At 46.9% G+C, this 18,096-nt stretch overlaps 2 protein-coding genes across 5 annotated transcripts in view; both read left to right on the forward strand.

Annotated features, from left to right (window-relative positions):
* The window catches only part of AK9 (adenylate kinase 9), a 211,726-nt gene extending 195,533 nt beyond the window's left edge, over positions 1 to 16,193 (forward strand). For 3 of the 4 annotated variants that reach the window (XM_073576028.1, XM_073576030.1, XM_073576029.1), the window contains one exon: positions 15,524 to 16,193. In XM_073576028.1, coding sequence (XP_073432129.1) covers positions 15,524 to 15,726 — 203 coding nt within the window. In that variant the 3' untranslated portion in view covers positions 15,727 to 16,193. The remainder of the gene's footprint in view (positions 1 to 15,523) is intronic. The other variant, XM_073576031.1, reaches the window with a different exon arrangement.
* PPIL6 (peptidylprolyl isomerase like 6) overlaps positions 5,567 to 18,096 on the forward strand; it is a 252,837-nt gene continuing 240,307 nt past the window's right edge. The window contains exon 1 of the mRNA XM_073576038.1: positions 5,567 to 5,740. The gene's annotated coding sequence lies outside the window, so the exon portion shown is untranslated. The remainder of the gene's footprint in view (positions 5,741 to 18,096) is intronic.

Genomic DNA, 18,096 nt, shown 5'->3' on the forward strand with positions numbered 1-18,096 from the left:
TATGTGGGGGGGAACTACTGTTTCGGTGCATGGCAGAGCTCAGAATGGAAGGAGCGCCGTTTGACTTTTTCAATGCAAAATTGGCTGGAATTCAGATTGGACGCTGTGTCACGTTTGGAGAGTCCCTGATGTACCTAAACAGTGGAAACCCCCTACAAGTGACCCCATTTTGGAAACTAGACCCCCCAAGGAACTTATCTAGATATGTGGTGAGGACTTTGAACCCACAGGGGCTTTACAGAAGTTTATAACGTACAGCGGTACAATTAAAAAATCATATTTTTTCCACAAAAATGATCTTTTCACCCCAATTTTTATTTTCCCAAGGGTAACAGGACCCTAAAAGTTATTGTGCAATTTGTCCTGAGTACGCTGATACCCCACATGTGGGGGTAAACCACTATTTGGGCGCATGGCAGAGCTCGGAAGGGAAGCAGCGCCATTTGATGTTTTTGGCTGGAATTGAGATCGGACACCATGTCGCGTTTGGAAAACCCCTGATGTACCAAAACAGTGGAAACCCCCCACAAATGACACCATTTTGGAAACTAGACCCCCTAAGGAACTTATCTAGATGTGTGGTGAGAACTTTGAACCCCCATGGGCTTCACAGAAGTTTATAACATAAAGCCATACAATTAAAAAATCATATTTTTTCCACAAAAATGATCTTTTCACCCTCAATTCTTATTTTTCCAAGGGTAACAGGACCCTAAAAGTTATTGTGCAATTTGTCCTGAGTACGCTGATACCCCACATGTGGGGGTAAACCACTATTTGGGCGCATGGCAGAGCTCGGAAGGGAAGCAGAGCCATTTGACGTTTTTGGCTGGAATTGAGATCGGACACCATGTCGCGTTTGGAAAACTCCTGACGTACCAAAACAGTGGAAACCCCCCACAGATGACACCATTTTGGAAACTAGACCCCCTAAGGAACTTATCTAGATGTGTGGTGAGCACTTTGAACCCCCATGGGCTTCACAGAAGTTTATAACGCCCGGGCGTGAAAATAAAAAATTCGTATTTTTTCCACAAACATGATCTTTCAGTCACCATTTTTTTATTTTCCCAAAGGTACCAGGAGAAATTGGACCCCAAAAGTTGTTGTCCAATTTGTCCTGAGTATGCTGATACCCCATATGTGGGAGAAAACTACTGTATGGGCACACGTCGGGGCTCGGAAGGGAAGTAGTGACGTTTTGGAATGCAGACTTTGATGGAATGGTCTGCGGGTGTCATGTTGCCTTTGGAGAGCCCCTAATGTACCTAAACAGTGGAAACCCCCCACAAATGACACCATTTTGTAAACTAGACCCACTAAGGAACTTATCTAGATGTGAGGTGAGCATTTTGAACCCCCAAGAGCTTCACAGAAGTTTATAATGCCAGGGCATGAAAATAAAAAAATCGTATTTTTTCCAGAAATATGATCAATTAGTCCCCAATTTTTTCATTTTCCCAAGGGTAACAGGAGAAATTGAACCCCCAAAAGTTGTTGTCCAATTTGGCCTGAGTATGCTGACACCCCATATGTGGGAGAAAACTACTGTATGGACACACGTCGGGGCTCGGAAGGGAAGCAGTGACGTTTTGGAATGCAGACTTTGATGGAATGGTCTGCGGGTGTCATGTGCGTTTGGAGAGCCCCTGATGTACCTAAACTATTGAAACTCCCCACAAGTGACCCCATTTTGGACACTAGACCCCCCACGGAACTTATCTAGATGTGTGGTGAGCACTTTGAACCCCCAAGTGCTTCACAGAAGTTTATAACACTCGGACGTGAAAATAAAAAAATCATTTTTTTCCACAAAAATGATATTTTTGCCCCCAATTTTTTATTTTCCTAAGGGTAACAGGAGAAATTGGACCCCAAAAATTGTTTTGCAATTTGTCCTGAGTAGGTTGATACCCTACATATGGGGTAAAACACTGTTTGGGCGCATGGCAGAACTTGGAAGGGAAGGAGCAACATTTGACTTTTTCAACTCAGAATTGGCTGGAATTGAGATCAGACGCCATGTTGCATTTGGAGAGCCCCTGATGTGCCCAAACAGTGGAAACCCCCCAATTATAACTCCAACCCTAACCCCAACACACCCCTAACCCTAATCTGAGCCCTAACCCTAGCCCTAACCCTAGCCCTAACCCTAGCCCTAACCCTAACCCTAACCCTAACCCTAGCCCTAACCCTAACCCTAACGGGAAAATGGAGATAAATACTTTTTTTTAAATTTTATTATTTTTCCCTAACTAAGGGGGTGATGACGGGGGGTTTGATTTACTATTTATGGCGGTTTTTATATTTGGCAGCTGTCGCACGCTAAAAGACGCTTTTTATTGTAAAAATAGTTTTTGTATCACCACATATTGAGAGCTATAATTTTTCCGTATTTTGACCCACCGAGTCATGTGAGGTCTTATTTTTTGAGGGACGAGTTGACGTTTTTATTGGTACCATTTTCGGGCACGTGACATTTTTTGATCGCTTTTTATTCCTATTTTTGGGACACAGAATGAACAAAAACCAGCGTTTCATGAATTTCTTTTGGGGGGGTGCGTTTACACCGTTCCGCGTGCGGTAAAATTGATAAAGCGGTTTTATTCTTTGGGTCAGTACGGTTACAGCGATACCTCATTTATGTCATTTTTTTATGTTTTTGTCGGTTTTATGCAATGAAAACTATTTTATATAAAAAATAATTATTTTTGCATCGCTTTATTCTGCGAGCTATAACTTTTTTATTTTTTCGCTGATGATGCTGTGTGGCAGCTCGTTTTTTGCGGGACAAGATGACGTTTTCAGCGGTACCATGGATATTTATATGCGTCTTTTTGATCGCGCGTTATTACACTTTTTGTTTGGCGGTATGATAATAAATCATTATTTTTTGCTTCGTTTTTTATTTTTATTTTTTAAGGGGTTCGCTAAAGGGGTTAACTAATGGGACAGTTTTATAGGGCGGGTCATTACGGACGCGGCGATACCTAATATGTGTACTTTTATTGTTTTTTTTTTTATTATTTCCAAAAAATGGATTTATTGGGGGAATATTTTTATTTTTTTTTCTAATTTATTTGGCGATTTTTTTTAAATTATTTTAACACTTTTTTTTATTTTTTTTTTACTTTATTAAATAGTCCCAGGTGGGACATCACTGTCCTGTGACATATCGCTGATCTGTCACATCACAGATCACTGTGACAGATCAGCGATCTGACACAGGCACTGCAGAAGGCTTCCTCATGCCTGCGCTTTGCAGGCACTGAGGAAGCCAGCTTCCTCAGGCACCCGAAGGCCCCCGTCGCCATCTTGGATTCAGGGGCCTGGAGGAAAGGAGCCCCCCCGCAGCAGCGCTGCACATTGCGCTGCCGTGGGGGGCTCAGGGAAGCACGGAGGGAGCCCCCTCCCTGCCGATGCTTCCCTTTAACCCCCGGTACACCGCGATCATGTTTGATCGCGGTGTGCAAGGGGTTATCGTGTCGGGGGCGGTCCGTGACCGCCCCTGACACATTGTGCCGGGTGTCAGCTGTGATAATCAGCTGACACCCGGCCGCGATCAGCGGCGCTCACCACGTGGGCGCCGCTGATCGCGCTAGACGTACTATCCCGTCCATGGGCATAGGGGCCCGGGTCCCATGGACGGGATAGTACGTCTCATGTCAGGAAGGGGTTAATGTACACTCTGCACCCTCATCTTGACTGAAAAAAAACAGAAATGTAGAGTTTTTTTCCAAATGTATTAAAAAAGAAAAATCACATGGTCATAAGTATTCAGACCCTTTGCTCAGACACTCATATTTAAGTCACATGCTGTCCATTTCCTTGTGATCCTCCTTGAGATGGTTCTACTCCTTCATTGGAGTCCATCTGTGTTTAAACTGATAGGACTTGATTTGTAAAGGCACACACCTGTCTATTTAAGACCTCACAGCTCAAAGTGCATGTCAGACCAAATGAGAATCATGAGGTCAAAGGAACTGGCCAAGGAGCTCAGAGACAGAACTGTGGCAAGGCACAGATGTGGCCAAGGGTACTAAAGAATTTCTGCAGTACTCGAGGTTCAAAAGAGCACAGTGGCCTCCATAATCCTTAAATGGAAGAAGTTTGAGACCACCAGAAGTCTTCCTAGACCTGGCCATCCTGCCAAACTGAGCAATCGTGGGAGAAGAGTCATGTGAGAGAGGTAAATGTAACAACTCTGCTGGCATCGCTGCATGGCCTCCCATTCCCCACTCACCAACTTGCTCACTGCTCCAGGCCATGCTGTGATTTCTGTATACTGCCAGCTCCATGCTCTGTCCCTCTTATCTCCTGTTTGCTGTGTTCATGTTTCCTGACTGTGTGTTTAGGGGGGCGGCACCTGAACTCTCTAGTTCTTATGGAGTCTGGATGCACCTGGCTAATGTGTCCCTGACCAATTACCAAGAGCCCTCTACTATTTAGGGCTGCGCCACCCACTGAAACCTTGCCTGAGCAATGTCTAAACTCAGTTAGTATCTTGCTACTGAGCCTGCCAGGTCCTCTCCTGTGTATATCCTTCTCTGGAGGTTTTCCCCTTGCCTTGCTTCGTATTCTCTGTCTGCCCTCCAGGAGGCAGAATATCCTGGTCTCTGTGCCTTGTCCTAGCCCTGTCTCTGTACTTAGCCTAGTACTTCTCTGTCCGCCCTCCAGGAGGCTGAATATCCTGGTCCCTGTGTCACAATCCCGCCACTGACACCGGTATGTCACAAACGGAAGGACGCAATGTACTGCCAACACATGGCTATCACAGGCACAGGGGGGCTTATCTTAGTTATCCCACCGCTGGCACCATGTGATAAAACAGCAAGCTAGTCTTGCCCTAACAATTTATCGCAGGGGGGTTATTTTGGGTGTCCTACCACTGCCAACAATACTTCATGAAACTTTTCAGTTCCACTTTGGAACTCGCAGCTCTCCGGCACCCCCCTTACCCTCAGGTCAGTCAGGGAACTACAACTGGGATAATTGGTCGCCGGCCGGCTGCCTCAATGAGGTCTGCCCACCCGGCACGCTGCAGTGAGGGAATTATAAAATGCTCTGGCCGCAGCCACCCAGTTAGCTTATAAAATCCCTTTCCATCACAGCCAGCAGTACCTGGGACCCAGACCACATTTCGCCGCCACCAGCTCCAGATTTTTTCTTATTAATTTATAAACTTAAAAGAGGGGTTCGAAGCCAACCCGATTCAGTAGCGTAATTATCTTAAAGGCACTTAAATTTGTCTTAGAGCATGAAGACAGACTAATAAAGTTAAAATTTATTCCCCAAAAGGCGGGCAGTGATTACAGAGATAAAAGATCTTACAAAGTTGAGACATTAGATATGTACAATGCAAATTGTGAGGTAGCGCTGTCATTTAAGTAGGTGATCACTCGCTTGGCAGCCACAAAATCAGATCCGGCACAGGTTTTCCATAAACTCAGAACGGTCCATGCGGTTTATTAAACATCATAAACTATGACCAGCAATATATAAACGGCATAGCGTCCATGACAGAGCTTCACTCTGTTAGCAATGTCCAATACGCAGGCTTTTCAGCCTCACAGTTATATCTCACCCCGTCAGGGTTCTCTCATGGCTGCTTCTCCATACTGCAGACATTCATTCCCTCCAGGGAACTCTCAGGCACTTGCAGCCATTAAACACAGCGTCCACACGTGCTGTCAGGCAGGAAGCCCCATCTCAGCAGGACCTTCCACACTGGACCAACCAGGTCCCAGCATTCACCCCCATGTGACCTACCCTGGCCACATTATATGGTCCATAGCCACGCCCACCGGGTCACATGACTGACCTCATCACAGGTCCTTCAAGCCTTTACACACTCTTTACAATAGTGCTTTAAACACACCCCCTGGGTGGGTTTGTAGGTAACCAGGATCGCCCATCTCTCTAGTTACCTGGAGACTTCTCCCTTACACATTGAAACAACACCTCAGCAGTATCACTGCTGATAAACACTTACGTCTCCATCCCAAAGCCACCCACTTTGAGATACATAATGGCCATTCAGTATTCTGCCATTCATCCTTTCTCCTGGGACATCCACACAGCGCCCCCTAGCGGACTCAGTGTTTACTACACCACATAATATAAAATAAACGGGTTTAAAAATAGAAATTAACTCTTACATCTGCTTAGATGGTCTTAGGCTAACCATGTGGGGGGGAGGGGCAGCCAGCCACATGTCTCCACTCATCTGAGAACCTCTTGGCATGAGATCTCTGGCAGGAATGCTGAAGGTTTAAGGGACAATGCCTTATAGCTTTGGGCTAATGACATCACAAAAGGGGCCGCTGTTATGAATGAGTCACCGAGGAAAAAACAAAAAAGCAAGCTAAGCCCAGAAAGGTGGAGAGGTTGGTAACTAGCGGATTGCAGACCCCTGATCCTATCCACAACAACTAGCAGTAGCCGTGGAGCGTGCCTACGGTGGTCCTAGACGCCTCGTCACTGCCGGAGAACTAAATAAGCCTAAAGAAAGAAAGGGAAAATCTAAACTGCCCCAGAGCAGACCCCAAAGCAATAGACAGCCCCCAACATGTATTGTCGGTGAAACAAGATGAAAACACAGACACAGATAGAAAGATAGGCTGAGAAAACGATGGGGCCCTCACTAAATAGAAAGGCCAGGAAAGAAAAGCTGCTGTCTGCAATCACGCAAAAAACCCTGCCAAAAAAAATGTCCAACACGTCTGATAGAAAAAGGCCCTGAAGTCGCTAGACTTCAAAACACTATATCAGCACTCAGGTATATTCTGAAGACAGAGCAAAAGAGATCAACTGATCAGAGACAAAATGGGGATTCAGCCCAGTCCCAGCCAGGGCTGGCTGAACACAAAAACTAAGTAAACCAGTAAAAACTCATATGAACAATAGCAGAGAAAACTTAGCTTTAGGAAGGCAGGAACCAAACTGGAAACCAGAAGCCACAGTCTGGAAAAATCACCAGCAAGAAACTTGGGAGTTAGCTGCCTTAAATCCAATCAGAAACTCCTGATGTCCAATCGCAGTCCTCTTCCTCAGGTGGCCGGTCTCTGCCAGTTAGATCAGCTTCATTACCTTCCTTCACCAACAGAGGGAGTCCAGATAGAGAACTCACTACTGATCTGTCAGCACAGCCAGCTCCATAACCCTCACCAGAAGCCAGAGGCAAACCCGAAAATGAGCTCACAACAGGCAGCCTGGTTATAGTCCTTCCCCTGCTCTTGGAGATAGAATCTGACTACAAAACTTATAATAACTATATCTCGCAGAGGGTAGCTCATATAAACAAGCCATAGTATCATTTTCTTTAGCCTGTCGAAGGCAATCATTCAAAACCAAACATGCAGTAATTACGTCACACCGTTTAGGAGAAATCCATTTCTCGGATTCTGTTGGGGCTAGAACTTAGCAAGAATCACCATAGTGAAGCCAGATCGGAGCACGTTGCAGAAATGTCCGTTTCATTTTTCTGTCGCGAACAGGGTCCGCTTTACGACCTTTTTTAATATTTCCCACACTTGAATTCGCCGCATGGTGGGGACAAAGGACATTCTTTTCACTGCTAATTAATATTCATTAGCTGGGGAGGGGGGGAAGGTTGGCACAGGAAGTGTCTGGTGTCTTGGTACAGATGCAGGCACAGAGCTGCAATGTGTGAGCTGTGGGGAAGGAGGAGGGGCCGCAGCTGCTGGCAGGCAAAGTCTCATCTGTAGTGTAATAATCAGGGAATCTTATGTCATATCGTACAGTATCATTACACCCGGTACCATTACTCCTTGTCTTGTCTTGGTTCCAACCTTGCTTTGTATCTGTCTCCTTAGTCCTGTACCTTGCCTCACACCTATGTCTGAACTCTGTCCTACCTCTGTCTGTAAGTTTCTTTGTCTGTGGTTCCTTTCCCTGCTGTGTCTTTCCTGGTGTCCTCCCTGTCTGCTTGTGCTCCGTACTCTAGCGGTTCCGCTCTGTTCTGCCTGTGCTCCGCTTCTGCTGCTGCAGAACCTCTTGCTGCAGCTTCTCTCCACAGACCTTGTGGTTCAGCTTTGCTCCGCTCTTGCTGCAGAACCTCTTGCTGCAGCTTCTTTCCACAGACCTTGTGGTTCAGCTTTGCTCCGCTCCTGCTGCTGCAGAACCTCTTGCTGCAGATTCTCTCTGCAGACCTTGTGGTTCAGCTTTACTCCGCATTCCTGCGGCTCTGCCTACTCCGCACTCCTGCTACTCCGCCTACTCCGCATTCCTGCTTCTCCGCCTACTTCGCACTTCTGCCTGTATCCGTACCTGCACCTCCTGTGTGAACAGGTCCAACCCTGTTCTGTCATACTCCACTCCCTCCTATCTGTTCCAGTACAAGTACCCGCTGTGTGAACAGGCCTCTACCTGTTCCTTCATACACCACTCCAGCCTGCCCTGTGTCTCAAGCCATGCCCGCCTGCCCTGTGTCTCAAGCCGTGCCCGTCTGCCCTGTGTCTCAAGCCGTGCCCGCCTGCCCACCAGCCGTGCCTACCTGCCTGCCTGTCTGACGCACCTGTCCAAGTGCCTTGTCCCCAAGTGGGACCAGCAGCACAGCCAGACACCACCCTGGAGTGGCACCTGGCAGCTGCCTGCCGCACAAGCCTGACCTCACCATTAGAGGCTCCAGAGAAGACCAAGGCAGCTGTCTTAGTCATGCCCCTTCCAGGGTAGTCTGGCTTGTGGCACATTGGGGCCACAACCCCCTGGCTCGCGCCAATCAGCCAAGGCGCGAGAATGACTGTAAAGAAGAACCCCAAGATCACTATGGCTGAGCTCCACAGATGCAGTAGAAAGATGGGAGAAAGTTCCACAAAGTCAACTATCACAGCAGCCCTCCACCAGTCAGGCTTTTATGGCAGAGTGGCCCGATGGAAGCCTCTTCTCAGTGCAAGACATATGAAGCCTGAATAGAGTTTACTAAAAACACATGAAGGACTCTCAGAAATAAGATTCTCTGGTCTCATGAGGCGAAGATAGAACTTTTTGGTGATAATTCTAAGCGGTATGGGTGGAGAAAACTAGGCACTGCTCATCACCTGCACAATACAATCCCAACAGCAAAACATGGTGGCGGCAGCATCATGCTATGGGGGTATTTTTCAGCTGCAGGGAGAGGAGTGCTCTGGACCTCTGACTTGGCAAAGGTTCACCCTCTAACAAGACAATGACCCTTAAGCACATAGTTAGCATAACAAAGGAGTGTTAGGCGTCGGGTTCCTGTCACTGCACAGTGGGAATCCCGAGCCTTGCTTCCGGCGGTCTCCCATTCCTCTCCAGCCGCAGAGGAGGTTGCTCAGCAGACTCATCGGTCCCGGCGCTCTGCCCAGACTAGCTCCGTGGGTTTGGTTGCTGCTGCCACCTCTGGGCCAACTATAGCAATGCATGCTGGTCAGCAGTCCTCCTGTCGGCCCACTGAGCATGCCCGTGGAGTGATCTCCCATTGGAGATCGAAGGTCACGTGCTCAGGTCCTGCTCCTGTTCGGATTGGCCCATCCGAGAAGCCAGGAAGGTCCCGGACGCTCGCGGCTATAAAAGGTTTGCATGGCCTCGGCCATGCTCTAGGATAGACTGTATTTTCAGACTATAAGGAGTGATGAATGCACGTATGAATGTCTCTGGTGACTGACTCATTATGAAACCCCTACCCTTGGTATGCATGTGTTGTGCAGCTTAGCCTGCTAGCGCCCAAGCTTAGGCGTAGGTAGGTCAGAGTCTGAGTCAGGCGTCAGGCATTAGGCATCATCAGTGACTCGGCACGCCTCAGCGCAAGTGCTCCACACTCCATAGCCAGCATCTTTAGCGGTGTTCATGGCAGCGATGCTGCTCACTCAATGGGCCTAGAGGGACTCTAACCCCGTGTCCTTTGGGGTAGAGTCCTGTGGCCGCTTTCTGTGCGCTCATTGGCCGGGCTCTGTGAGCTAAACAGGCCCCGGCATTTATGTTCAGCGGTAGTGCGGCTCTGTGAGTTAACAGTTCGCTCCTGCTCACACTGGGTGACGTAACCCACGTGTGACCTTTCCACACCGCTTTATACTTCCGCCATTACCTAGCAGCAGTGTACCACCTCTGCACGGTGGACTCCAGGCTACGAACGCACCTACTATTATTTTATAATTTGGTGTGTTCCGCCAGCCCTAACAAGGAGTGGCTTCAGAACAACTCTGTGACCATTCTTGACTGGCCCAGCCAGAGCCCTGACCTAAGCCCAATTGAGCATCTCTGGAGAAACCTGAAAATGACTGTCCACCAACGTTCACCATCCAACCTGATGGAACTGGAGAGGATCTGCAAGGAAGGGTGGCAGAGGATCCCCAAATCCAGGTGTGAAAAACTTGTTGCATCATTCCCAAGAAGACTCATGGCTGTACTAGCTGAAAAGGGTGCTTCTACTTAATACTGAGCAAAGGGTGAATACTTATGACCATGTGATATTTTAGTTTTTATTTTTTAACAAATTTTCAAAAATTTCTACATTTCTGTTTTTTTTTCAGTCAAGATGGGGTGTACAGTGTACACTAATGAGAAAAAAATGAACTTTTTTGAATTTACCAAATGGCTGCAATGACACAAATAGTGAAAAATTTAAAGGGATCTGAATACTTTCCGTACCCACTGTATATACTTGTATATCCTATAAAGTATATTTCCAGAAGGATTGTGCTGCACTCTTTATATGCTATTCATCTTGGAAATGTAAGAATGAATTGACAACTTAATATTACTATTCAACTTGTCATTAGGAACTGGAATGTCAAGGGTCCACCAGTAACCAATTCCAGGGCCCCACTTTTCAGCTACATTCAAGTGTGACATTATCCTCAATCAGATTCATATAACAATGAACTGAGTAGATTGTTAAATGAATATGATGCTGCCTTTGTCTGTACATAGTGATTGAAGTATATAGTGCCAAGTACTGCTCATATAAGAGGGTGGTGGCCAAGTCTTGGACAGGGGTCCACCTCAGGATTCTCCTGTGAGTCAGTCTAAGGCTAATTTCACACTTGCTTTTTTTTGCAGCGCGTTTTTCCCGCAAAAAAACGCATTGAAAAAACGTATACAAACGCGTACAAATGCTGCGTTTTTTTCAAGCATTTTTATGAGCATGCATGAAAAAAACACAGCGTTTTTATGCGTTTGTATGCGTTTTTAGTGCGTTTTTACCGCGTTTGCGTTTTTTTCCAACATTAGGTGGCCCCTCACACTAACCCAAACCATGACTTTACTAATCCTAACCCTAACCCTGACCCTAACCCTGACCCAAACCCTGACCCTAACCCTGACCCTAACCCTAAACCCTAGCTAACCCTAGCCCTAAACCCACTTAACTAACCCTAACTCTAACCCAAACCCCTAAATTCCATTGTCCAACTAATGGTAAAAAAAAAAACGCATGCGCAAAAAAATGCATACATAAGCATGCCAATGCGCACATATGCGCACCCATAGAGTTATAATGGGTGTCTTGCTGTAAAAAAACGCATTGCGTGCGCATGCGTTTTTTTGAGGCAAGTCGGACGCTCAAAAAATGCAACAGGATGCATTTTGTGCGCCCGAGCGCATACCGCAAAAAAACGCATGCGCGGAAAAACGCATACAAACGCATGTGTATGCGCACATAAGCGCATCCCATGCAAAGTATAGGGGAAAAAATCGCATGCGTTTTTTAGCGCTAAAATCCCGCAAAAAAAAACGCAAGTGTGAAACCAGCCTAAGCCTGGTAGAGCATCTCCCTACAGTCTCGCACTGGTAGCAGTTGTTCATCAATATCAATGTAATAACAAGCTCTGTTGAAAATGAAATTTATAACATCCAGTTGTAAATTTATTCTCAATTTCAAGCAGGAATAACAGAACACTGCCATAATGTATACCGTTTATACTCGAGTATAAATCGACCCAAGTATAAGCCGACCCCCTCTCCAAATTTTGTCACAAAAAACTGGGAAACCTTATTGACTCGAGTATAAGTCTAGGGTGGAAAATGCAGCAGCTACTGGTAAATTTCAAAAATAAAAATAGATACCAATAAAAGTAAAATTAATTGAGACATCAGTAGGTTAAATGTTTTTGAATATCCATATTGAATCAGGAGCCCCATAAAATGCTCCATGCAGTTCATGATGGCCCCATAAGATGCTCCATACAAAATATGCCCCATATAATGCTGTACAAAGGTTAATAATGGCCCCATAAGATGCTCCATAGAATAATATGCCCCATATGCTGCTCCATAAAGGTTATGGCCCCATAAGATGCCCCATAGATTATGCCCCATATGCTGCCCCATAAGATGCTCCATAGATTATGCCCCATGTGCTGCCCCATAGATTATGCCCCATATGCTGCCCCATAAGATGCTCCATAGACTATGCCCCATATGCTGCCCCATAAGATGCTCCATATATTATGCCTCATATGCTGCCCCATAAGATGCTCCATAGATTATGCCCCATATGCTGCTCCATAGATTATGCCCCATAAGATGCTCCATAGATTATGCCCCATATGCTGCCCCATAAGATGCTCCATAGATTATGTCCCATAAGATGCTCCATAGATTATGCCCCATATGCTGCCCCATAACATGCTCCATAGACTATGCCCCATATGCTTCCCCATAAGATGCTCCATAGGTTATGCCTCATATGCTGCCCCATAAGATGCTCGATAGATTATGCCCCATATGCTGCCCCATAAGATGCTCCATAGATTATGCCCCATATGCTGCCCTATAAAATGCCCCATAGATTATGCCCCATAAAATGCCCCATAAGATGCTCCATCGATTATGCCTCATATGCTGCCCCATAAGATGCTCCATAGATTTCGCCCCATAAAATGCTCCATAAATTATGCCCCATATGCTGCTCCATAGATTATGCCCCATATGCTGCCCATAAAATTCTCAAAAGATTACGCCCCATATGCTGCCCCATAAGATGCTTCATAGATTATGCCCCATATGCTGCCCCATAAGATGCTCCATATATTATGCCCCATATACTGCCCCATAAAATGCTCCATAGATTATGCCCCATATGCTGCTCCATAGATTATGCCCCATATGCTGCCCCACAAGATTCTCAAAAGATTATGCCCCATATGCTGCCCCATAAGGTGCTCCATAGATTATGTCCCATAAGATGCTCCATAAAGGTTATGGCCCTATATGCTGTTGCAAATAAAAAAAAAAGACATACACATCTCTTGTTGCTAGGGGCCAGGTGCCAGTGTCCTGAGCAGGCGGGGACGCCGGCGCGCTATGGGGGCCAGGTGCCTGTATCACCGCTGGCTCAGGCCCTGGCACCTGAGATATTCACTTGTCCCCGTTCCACCGACGCATGCTGCTCTGTCTTCCGGGTCCTCTGTCAGTGACTATTCAGGCAGAGGGTGCGCACTAACCACGTCATCACGCCCTCTGCCTGAACGTCAAATCCAGAGTACAGAGCGGCACGCGGCGGTGGAACGGGGACAGGTGAATACCGCATATGATTACCCCCTCCTGGCGCATCTCTGCAGCCCCTGCTTCTCCCACGGTCTCCGGCGCCACGGCTCTTCCTTCAGCGGTAACATGACATGACTTTAATGAGCGGTACCACATGACCGCTGAACACAGGCGCCGGAGACCGTGGGAGAAGCAGGGGCTGCAGAGTCCGCGCCAGGAGGGGGTAAGTATATTATGCCCCATATGCTGCCCCATAAAATGCTCCATAGATTATGCCCCATATGCTGCCCCACAAGATTCTAAAAAGATTATGCCCCATATGCTGCCCCATAAAATGCTCCATAGATTATGCCCCATATGCTGCCCCACAAGATTCTCAAAAGATTATGCCCCATATGCTGCCCCATAAGATGCTCCATAGATTATGCCCCATATGCTGCCCCATAAAATGCTCCATAGATTATGCCCCATATGCTGCCCCATAAGATGCTCCATAAAGGTTATGGCCCTATATGCTGTTGCAAATTAAAAAAAAGACATACACATCTCTTGTTGCTAGGGGCCAGGTGCCAGTGTCCTGAGCAGGCGGGGACGCTGGCGCGCTATGGGGGCCAGGTGCCTGTGTCACCGCTGGCTCAGGCCCTGGCACCTGAGATATTCACCTGTCCCCGTTCCACCGACGCATGCCGCTCTGTCTTCCGGGTCCTCTGTCAGTGACTATTCAGGCAGAGGGTGCGCACTAACCACGTCATCACGCCCTCTGCCTGAACGTCAAATCCAGAGTACAGAGCGGCACGCGGCGGTGGAACGGGGACAGGTGAATACCGCATATGATTACCCCCTCCTGGCGCATCTCTGCAGCCCCTGCTTCTCCCACGGTCTCCGGCGCCACGGCTCTTCCTTCAGCGGTAACATGACATGACTTTAATGAGCGGTACCACATGACCGCTGAACACAGGCGCCGGAGACCGTGGGAGAAGCAGGGGCTGCAGAGTCCGCGCCAGGAGGGGGTAAGTATATTATGCCCCATATGCTGCCCCATAAAATGCTCCATAGATTATGCCCCATATGCTGCCCCACAAGATTCTAAAAAGATTATGCCCCATATGCTGCCCCATAAAATGCTCCATAGATTATGCCCCATATGCTGCCCCACAAGATTCTCAAAAGATTATGCCCCATATGCTGCCCCATAAGATGCTCCATAGATTATGCCCCATATGCTGCCCCATAAAATGCTCCATAGATTATGCCCCATATGCTGCCCCATAAGATGCTCCATAAAGGTTATGGCCCTATATGCTGTTGCAAATTAAAAAAAAGACATACACATCTCTTGTTGCTAGGGGCCAGGTGCCAGTGTCCTGAGCAGGCGGGGACGCTGGCGCGCTATGGGGGCCAGGTGCCTGTGTCACCGCTGGCTCAGGCCCTGGCACCTGAGATATTCACCTGTCCCCGTTCCACCGACGCATGCCGCTCTGTCTTCCGGGTCCTCTGTCAGTGACTATTCAGGCAGAGGGTGCGCACTAACCACGTCATCACGCCCTCTGCCTGAACATCAAATCCAGAGGACAGAGCGGCGCGCGGCGGTGGAACGGGGACAGGTGAATACCGCATATGATTACCCCCTCCTGGCGCATCTCTGCAGCCCCTGCTTCTCCCACGGTCTCCGGCGCCACGGCTGTTCCTTCAGCGGTAACATGACATGACTTTAATGAGCGGTACCACATGACCGTTGAACACAGGCGCCGGAGACCGTGGGAGAAGCAGGGGCTGCAGAGTCCGCACCAGGAGGGGGTAAGTATGATCTGACACCCACACTCCCCCTCCCCCGCCGACCCCCTGGCGTATGACTCGAGTATAAGCCGAGAGGGGAACTTTCAGCCTTAAAAAATGGGCTGAATATCTCGGCTTATACTCGAGTATATATGGTAATTACTTTTTGATGCTTCAGAATTATAATGTATTTTAGTTGCCATTAGATAGACTTTAGTGTCTGTTCCTACTATGTCTTCTACAAGGATTCTTGTTAAATTAACCTGTACTTTTATAGCATACAATCCACGGAACTCAGATTATATACGGAAGAAATACAAGAAAATAATGGAGCAATTTACAGAGTGCTGTGAACTGATTACTTACCTTGGAAACAAGATGACTCGCAAATACAAGGAGCCTCAAAGAAGGCCTATTGATTTTGACTACAAAATGCAGTCATTTCTCTCACTCAGACATGGGGATCCAACATGTATCTAACTGATACCAACAGAAAGCGCTGTATATGGTGTTTCATGTATATGTTAAAGATATAACTAATAAAATATGTTCTAACATATGATAATATTGCTTCATTCTCATATTAATAAAATATTATACACAGAGTTCTGGAGCTCTATTTTCTCTAAAGGATATATCATTGTGAAAGTGCAGTTGACCAAAAGTTGGATTTTAATATTTCACTTGAGCTGTGTGGAGCTCTACTTGCTCAAAAGTGAAGTTTACCTGAACAAAAAATCATCCTCTTTTACACTTAAGCTAAGGATTCTTTGGCACCTAATGTGTTAATTTTTGTTAAGTCCAAATGGGTGTTATGAGATCATTTTTATTGCGGTCGTGTACTTTTTTCTAATATTACACTAACCAATCATAAGCAGGAATTAACACATAGCAGAAATAGGAGACGCCACCAGCATAGCTTACAACAGGTGTCACTTTGGGGGAATTGGCAGTGAAGCTGAGTTTAGCAGTGTTACATTATAAACCTTCTATCAGTTGTCTTCCTCTCATACTACTGTTACCTTTGCTGTACTTCATCTTTCCCAACACTCTCTGTCCAGAGATGTGTCGGTAATCATACTTGTGTGTGTTGTGCTCAACTTTTAATCACTATGCAGTTATATCAGAGCAGGGTATCATTACATCTACATAGGAGTAGCCTGCTTGTTCTGGGCTAGAGACATAATGACACCCTAGTCTGATCTCACTGCAGAGCAATTATAAGTTGTGCACAACAGATAAAAGTGTGATTACTTTGAGTTCTTGGCTCGAGACAGGCAGAGTTGAAGAGGGGCAGTGCAGCAGAGGTGAGTGGTTTGAGAGGGGGAAAGCTAATAGAAGGGTTTGTAATGTGACACAGCTAAACTCAGCTGTACAGAACTTACCAGTACACTGACTCACAGGAGATCAGGTCGTCATACATCTCACACACTAAAGGTACTGTCACACTTAGTGATGCACCAGCGATCCCGACAACGATATGACCCGGTCAGGATCGCTGGTGCATCGCTAAGTGGTCGCTAGTGAGCTGCCAAACAGGCAGATCTCACCAGCGACATAGCAGCGGTCGGCGGTCGCTACTTACCTGTCAGACGAGGCGATGAAGATGTCCTCCCGCCCACGTCCACGTGTCGCTCGTCGCCACAGCAGGAAGCCCAGCAGGAAGCTGACGACGAGAAACGGCCCAGGCCGTTCTCGCGCGATCAGCGATAACCAGCGTGGGAGCCGGTCGGAGGTAAGTATCACACATAGCAATATAGCTAGCAATATTGCTGCTACGTCACAAAACCAGTGACATTATAGCGATATTGCTAGAGATATCGCTTAGTGTGACGGGCCCTTAAGAAACCTGCTCTAAGGTATGCTAGGAGCGTGTTCTTTTTTCTTTATGTTGTTGCTTGCTTTTGACTTGAAGCTGCTGTGAGGGAGATCTCCATGCACTCCTGAAATGTGCCCCCACCCTTGCATTCCCCCCAGGCCATAAAGAGCAATCATTGTTTTTCATTAAGTAACTCCAGGAACAAGCCCTTTGAAGCTCTGTTTCTAGCAATTAGCACAGGGTTTGTGAACTCTCGTGCAGCTACAAGCCAACTGGCTTCCTTTGTTTGATTCAGGCTGACATCGTGGCACAACAGATCCCAGGCTAAGCAGTGCAAGGCTCTGAGATATGGAATCTAGAAAATGACCTATAATAACAGAATGCAATGTCTCTGAAACTAGCTGAGCACATTATTGGAATCTGCATTCCTTCCCCCATGAGCCCATAACATCCAGCCACCCCTAGCACTCTGCATTATGTAGTTATAAATCATAGCTACCAGGAATTAAATACAGTAGTTGTATTTAGTCTCTGTGCACAGATAAAATCCAGCAGCAACCAGTGGTGTCGGTTCCGGCTTATTTAGAGCTTCAGGCGGAAAGTCATGGACATTCACGGTTCTGGCCTGGAAAACCATACTCTAAGATATGGGAGGAGGGAGGCGAGCCAGCCCAGGGGTGGGCGCAGCGTGTGGGAGGGAGCAGCCTAGGAGATAAGAGGCAGCTCCTCATTTTGAGCTCAGTTTTTCTACTGGCAGGAGGATGTTAGCTGATGCTGCCAAGGAAATCCCGTAACTAAGATTTGGACCTGTGATCCATCAGTGCCTCCCTGTGGTCACATGCTACATAACACGGTAATTGTAACCTATCTGTACACTACCCTTGTAATACACTCCTGACTGTATATATTGGCTCTTGTATATATATCTGTATTTTTCTAGTGCGCCTTTTTGGTGATTAAATATAAAATTAATTTTGGGCTGCTCTTATATCTCGATACACGAATCCCCATGTCCGCACGCTCAGTTGGGT

The sequence above is a fragment of the Dendrobates tinctorius genome, unplaced genomic scaffold (assembly GCF_039654945.1).
Source record: "Dendrobates tinctorius isolate UK_male_01 unplaced genomic scaffold, ASM3965494v1 ptg000046l, whole genome shotgun sequence".
NCBI lineage: Eukaryota > Metazoa > Chordata > Amphibia > Anura > Dendrobatidae > Dendrobates > Dendrobates tinctorius.